This window comes from Triticum dicoccoides, chromosome 7B (genome assembly GCF_002162155.2).
Source record: "Triticum dicoccoides isolate Atlit2015 ecotype Zavitan chromosome 7B, WEW_v2.0, whole genome shotgun sequence".
In the NCBI taxonomy this organism is placed as follows: Eukaryota; Viridiplantae; Streptophyta; class Magnoliopsida; order Poales; family Poaceae; genus Triticum; species Triticum dicoccoides.
In genome coordinates, this window is record NC_041393.1 from 727,278,125 (window position 1) to 727,284,138 (window position 6,014).

The 6,014-nt window shown below is 51.7% G+C and overlaps 2 protein-coding genes across 2 annotated transcripts; both read right to left on the bottom strand.

The window, feature by feature from the left end:
- Positions 1-552: 552 nt before the first annotated feature.
- On the bottom strand, positions 553-1,708 carry LOC119339549 (very-long-chain 3-oxoacyl-CoA reductase 1-like). Its single transcript, XM_037611563.1, has 2 exons — positions 1,363-1,708; positions 553-1,270 (listed from the first exon to the last, which is right to left on the bottom strand). The coding sequence occupies exons 1-2, from the start codon at positions 1,706-1,708 to the stop codon at positions 636-638; spliced, it is 981 nt and encodes a 326-aa protein (XP_037467460.1). The 3' UTR covers positions 553-635.
- A 163-nt stretch (positions 1,709-1,871) lies between these two features.
- Positions 1,872-5,805, bottom strand: LOC119339139 (probable magnesium transporter NIPA6). Its single transcript, XM_037611290.1, has 9 exons — positions 5,286-5,805; positions 4,283-4,339; positions 4,112-4,202; positions 3,863-4,023; positions 3,638-3,765; positions 3,425-3,562; positions 3,052-3,144; positions 2,848-2,965; positions 1,872-2,480 (listed from the first exon to the last, which is right to left on the bottom strand). Exons 1-9 carry the CDS (start codon positions 5,407-5,409, stop codon positions 2,359-2,361), a joined length of 1,032 nt encoding a protein of 343 aa, XP_037467187.1. The 5' UTR covers positions 5,410-5,805; the 3' UTR covers positions 1,872-2,358.
- Positions 5,806-6,014: the final 209 nt, after the last annotated feature.

A 6,014-nucleotide genomic window follows, 5' to 3' on the forward strand; every position in this document is an offset into this window, starting at 1 on the left:
GATTCTATAGCTATACTTTCATCAATGCCATTTATAATGCTTCATTATCAGTTTGATTGACCTCTATTTCTTGTAAAGTGCTTGTGGCAGGAACAAGGAAATAATTACTGTGGATACTACATGTGCGAGTTCATCTACAACGCGACTTTGGAAAATAAGCGGGGCTACTCTAAAAGACAATATGAAGTGCGTAAGCAATAATATTCACAATTTCATTTTATTATACCATCATTTCTGTTGAGTTTCATTCATATATATGTATTAACCCCCTTCTTCAAATTAGACGTGGCAGATGCGAAACGAACTCCTACCACAAGATCGCATGAAAGCAATTCAAGAGAAATTGGCGGGATTCTTTCTTGACCACGTCATCAATAAAGCCGGAGAATACCATGTGGAAGTTGATTTCAATTGCTAGGGGATTATAAGAGATCTTACATATTGTATATGTATGTAGCCAGTAGCGTCGGATTATAAGAGATCTTACATGCATTGCAATTGGGGCATACATACATATTTTACTGGTTTAACACCAATCGTGTGCGACATAAATCTTGGAACGATCATATTTCTGATTTTTGGTAAAATTTAATTTGATTTGGATATGGGTAGAAGAAGGCAGGGAAAGTTTTGATTTAGTTAAGGTTTGCGGACGCCGTCGACGATCTCCGGGACGTGTTCCTCTGCCGAAGGCCCTCGCGCAGGCAGGCCCAGTCCTGGACGCGGCCGGGCACGGCGGCGAGGAGGCACCACAGCAGCCGGTGCCGGAGGCTGGGCACGCAGAGCGGGCCGCCGCGGCCGACCCAGCGCACCGCGGCGCGCGCGTAGGCGTCGGCGGTGGGCACCAGCGGCGCGGGGCGCCAGACCGCCGAGAAGTCGGCGATCATCGCCGTCGCCACGAACATGGGCGCCTGGCACTGCACGTCGACCCCTCGGCCCCCGTACTCGGCGGCGAGGCCCCCGGAGAGCACCGCGACGTACCGCTTGGTGCCGGAGTAGACGGCGTGGAGCGGGAAGGAGGCGACGGCCTCCGACGTCGCCGACCCCATGCTGACCACGGCGCCCCTGCCCCGCGCCGCCATGCCCGGGATCACCGCCGCCGTCACCTCCGTCGGCGCCCACAGGTTCACGCGGATCATGCGCACGTACGCCTCCAAGTCGCCCTCGTGGAAGAACGCCGCGCGAGGGCTCATCACCCCGGCGTTGTTCACGAGGACGCCCACGTCCAGCCCCTCCACGACGTCCCGGAGCCGCCGCATCGCCTCGTCGCCTGCACGCCGCCGGCCGAGAGGACCGTCAAGTGCCTGCAGGCCGTCGCCATGCCCTCCGACATACCCCAAACCTGAGTGAACTACGTGGTACCTTGGGGAGTGGAGACGAGGGAGAGGTCGAACACCACGGTCCTGGTCTCCACGGGGTGGCGGGAGGTGATCGTGTCAGAGACTTCCCGGAGGTCCGCGGCGTCTAGACCGACGAGGACGAGGTTGAGGCCCCGGCCGGCGAGCTCCAGGGCGACGGACCGCCCGATGCCGGACGTCGGGCCGGTGACCACGGCCCACGCGCCGTAGCGCCGGCGGAGGTCCCTGGGACGGCGCAGGCAGTGCGCGAGGTGGACGAGGAGGCGGGACGAGAGCGCCGCGACGTGGAGGGCGCCGAGGACGGCCAGCCAGACGAACCACGCCGGCGCCTGCCGGAGGTCAGCCGCCATTCTCCACTCTCCTGGCCCTCGTTCACGCGTTTGGTGCCAGTTTTGTAGTAGCAGTAGCACTGTCCGTGCATAGACACACTCCAAATACCAACCGCTAATTTTGTTGGAACAGACATGCAGGTAACCTGCCGAGATATGTGCAGCAACATGTCACAATCTCATATGGCAACAATATCATCAGCAATTTAAAGATTTGACATTAACAGGAGGCTGCAGCCTCCACTGAATGTATACATCTGCTCAATCAAAACTAATTAAGCTCAACGATGAAACCGAAATTCTCTCTCAGAAGAAGAACGGCGGCATCGAAATCGAATCGCGCATTGATGTTCCACCCTGAAGCCTAATCACAAGGAGAAAAATTCTACACAATGCACAACAACACGCAGGCCGACAACTTCAGCCCGCTCACCGCTCATCGACAAACAACTTACAAGCTGGAATTGGACAGCAGGGCCTATCCTAGACAGGTTCCTATGTACGTGCGAACGACGAAAGAATGGCTGACGAAATCTTCATCTTCTCAACCAAAACCGCCAGAATGCTGGCGCTGCTGAGGCTCCGCCGCAACTCACACGGTTTCCTCTTTACAAGTGTCCAAGGACTTTCTTCTCCGGTCAAAGTATTTGGACTTGTCTCCAAGTGTATGATCAGGGTGTGGTTGGCGAACTTTGTGGAGCGGCGAAGTAGTCGTCTTCGACGTTCCTCAGTAGATTGTCGCTGCCTACGCTGATATACCAAGATATCCCTCTATCCAGAGGCCAAGTGGATGCTGCAAACAGAGGAATAATTTTTCAGGTCTTTCCTAAATCTGATACTGATATGGAATGTTAAAGAGAACTGCCTATAACAGGTTTGGAAGAACAAATCCAGTTCAAAACAGCGGTTGGGGCAGAAAAGAACTAAAACATTCTTCTTTTTTATTTGTGAAAATCAGTGGGAATTAGAGCTCACAGTAGTTAAGAAACATTCTGATAGATTTATTACTCCAAGACAAGTTACTTGAAACATGTTCACTTTTTTTTATTTTAGACAGTTATTATTTTTTTCAGAAAAAGGAGATGACGGTGATGCAACAGAACATGGTACATTTTGAAACAACTACCACATGTGCGCATCACTGAGCCACAAAATTGTACCTGGAGAACTGGCAGCTTCTTTTTGCTTTGCTGCGTGCAGCAAAATTGTTCCAGAAAGGATCGTTACCAGGCCGCAGCATTCAGAAGCAATACTACTTAAGCTTTGTCCAGCCCCGTCCTGCATTTGACAGCAAGCAGAATGAGTTGCAATCTGCACCACAAAGTCCAGTTGAATTAACTAAACAATCTAAAGTTGCTTTCTACCTTGAACATAATTGAACTCGCCACTATTGTAAGGGTTGTAAACATAACATAATAAACTGGGGACACCATAGCTAAATCAAAGGTATCCAGTGCCTGCAAAAGTTGAATAAAATCAGCATAACAAGAAAATAGAGAAAAACACTAGAATGATTTTAAATAAACTAGACCAAGTAAAATAATACTTCATTTTTTTCTTAATATCTGCGGTGGAAAATAAAGTTTGACTTAATCAAGTAACAAAATAAGTAGCAAATTCATGAAAATCGTAAGTTGTCAAAAACCGAGTAGTACAAGCTCATGTAGATGCAATCAAGCAAAACATATTCACAGGACAGGAGTAACAAGTAACTAGAAGGAGGAGAAGATGTGCTACCTTGTTGAGGTAATTTAGCTGAGAAACCCCACAGATAACTGCGACCAGAATAAAAAGCCATGTGTGTGGATAGGCAAGCTGGTTCATTCCATCCAGCGTAAGCTTTATGGCAACACCAACGGCTTTGATGCTAACAACCTACAAAGTAGTGATATTCAACTCGAAAACTCGCTGATGTTAGGCTGTGCATCTCAAAGTTAAAAGCACACTTACTGTTAATGATCCCATTGAAGAGCAGATACCCAGATATATCAGGATGTTCTTCTGACCATACCGCGGTTCGATGAACACTACTACTATTGCCATGAGTAACAATGTTGTTCCCGCGTATGCTAGAAATCCTGCCCATGGTTGACACCATAATATGGAGAAAGGCTGTCAGACATGTGGGTGTGCTACAACTGACATAAGGCGTATGATTGCAGGCCGATGACTCACCTGGTTGGGTAGCTAGATCCCAGATTTCTTCGACGGAATCGGGCATGTGCTCTTCAGGGGCATGTAGAACGACAACAACTGAGCCTACTATGCATGATATACAGCCAAGAACGCCGAGCTTGTTAAGCCGCTCCTTCAGCACAAAGTGCGCTAACACTGAACTGGCCATTTGTAGAAAAACGTTTATGTCAAGCACGGGGGAATCAAAGACGACATTGAAACTAGGGGTTTTGGTTTTTGCAAATTCACCTGACGATTATGCTTAGTGCTCCAAGAGGAGTCACAAGGACGGCCGGTGCGAAGACATAGGCAATGAAGTTGGCGACCTCCCCAAGCAGCACTTGTAAATGTCAAGAAAAGAAAGTTTAGTCGCATAATTAAATCAATACCCACGGCTAACTTTGTGCAGAATGAACATACTGGTGATCAAGCCGGCCCACCAGAGAGGCTCCAGAAGATACGTGTATCCTCCTCCGCCTGTAATTGAGAGAGAGGGAGAAGCAGAAACATGTAAGCTGAAATCGCAGGACAGTTACCAAGACAAATATCAAGTCTGAATTGGTTGAACATTCGCATATAAAAATCCAGAAAGCAGGTGAAATGTCAAAAATGTTTTGTTTTTGTAGTGCCAATCATGCTAGTTAAGCACAAACAGGAGGTTAATAAGGAGTGGGACATCTGAAAAGTAAGAGATTTTGGTTCATATATCTCTGATGAAGCCAGTGATCCTAGACATATTGTAACTGCACACATACGCAGAAAAGCGGGCCGTAAATTGGTTCATGACATTCGAGTCACCATCCATCACTGGAACCTACTGGCCTGGAAAAATCACCATCCAACCTCGCATTACCCAACTTACAGCAAGGTAGACAAAATCATGTTCCAAAGCATAAGCATATCTACAGTTGTTCAATTCTCATCATGGCTCTGTCTCTCTAATCCTACACCATTTCTCGGTGTAATAGTTTTGATCTTCTAGAGGCCCTCTCGATTCTCATTGACCCGTATGGTGGAAGCATGATACAAGAAGATGACTGGCTGCCAATCAGCACGAGCGTAGCTGGCGTCCAGAAGACAGCAACAACCCGCAGCGCACAGGTTTGACTTTTGACGAACACGGCAGCAGCCGCCCGGCACCAATCCAGACGCCCGTACATTTCGAAATCTCGGGTCTGGAATCATGGCCCGTTCCAGACGCCATTGCTCCAGGGATCGAAGGGAGCGTCGAGATCCGAAGCACTGGTTGGCCGGGCCAGGCCGGAGCGGCCGTGGGATTCGAAATTGACCAAGGCAGCGCGGCGCGACGCGCAGAGCAGGGGACCATCCGGTCGGTGGAGGAGGAGCGGCCGGCGTCGATCGGGGATCCGGCAAGGGGGGGAAGAGAGGAGAGGGAGAGACGGCGAGGAGAGGAGGTATATACCTGCGCGGAGGCCGCACTTGCCGGCGCGCATGAGGCCGATCTTCTTGAGGATGAAGCTGGCGCCGATGAAGGCGCTGGAGGCCACGGCCAGCGCCAGCCCCTTGGTGTTGTCCGACGCGCCCATCCCCTTCCCTCCCGTCCCCTCCCGCCGGCCGCCACGCCAAGGCGAACAAGGAGATAGACGGGCGGGCCGCTCGCGCGAACGCAGCTAGCTAGACAGCCCCCGCGACGCGCGCCTCCGGCTCAAATCTCCGGGAAAACAGGAGGCCGCGCGCACGACAGGAGCGGCCGGTGGTGGCGCGTGCCTCTTCTCTCCTCTCCGCCGCCCGCTTGTCTCGTCCGTGCTGGCGGCTGCTGGCCAGGGTGGGTGGTTCCGCCTGTTGTTGTTGTTGTCCGCCCGCCGGCCGCCGGCCCGGTCGTCGGTCTTGGCAGCTGGTCCTTGGAAAGGGCGACGCGAGGGGGACAGGGGAGGCCGCGCGGGTGCTTCGGGCTGATGGTGGTGGGTGGGGCCGCACGGAAGAAGGTTGCCTGGAGTGTGTCTGCCATTGGCCGCTGGGTGGATGGAGGAGCTGGATCTGCGCGGCAGGCACGCGCGTCACGTGCCGCGTCGCACGGATCGCTCCTCGGCCCCGACCACCACCACCCTTGGCTCGAATTCAAATCAAAATTCATAAAATGCCTCGGTCACGTTTCGAAAACCCTCCCAGCCATGCAAATGCCAACGTATAT

Excerpts from the sequence above, each read along its gene's own strand:
- LOC119339549 (XM_037611563.1), bottom strand. The coding sequence starts at position 1,708 with ATGGCGGCTGACCTCCGGCAGGCGCCGGCGTGGTTCGTCTGGCTGGCC. Across the intron at positions 1,271-1,362 it reads CCTCGTCTCCACTCCCCAAG|GCGACGAGGCGATGCGGCGG; the intron begins GTACCACGTAGT and ends GGCGGCGTGCAG.
- LOC119339139 (XM_037611290.1), bottom strand. The coding sequence starts at position 5,409 with ATGGGCGCGTCGGACAACACCAAGGGGCTGGCGCTGGCCGTGGCCTCC. Across the intron at positions 2,966-3,051 it reads CGAGTTCAATTATGTTCAAG|GACGGGGCTGGACAAAGCTT; the intron begins GTAGAAAGCAAC and ends TGTCAAATGCAG. Across the intron at positions 2,481-2,847 it reads AGAAGCTGCCAGTTCTCCAG|CATCCACTTGGCCTCTGGAT; the intron begins GTACAATTTTGT and ends CTCTGTTTGCAG.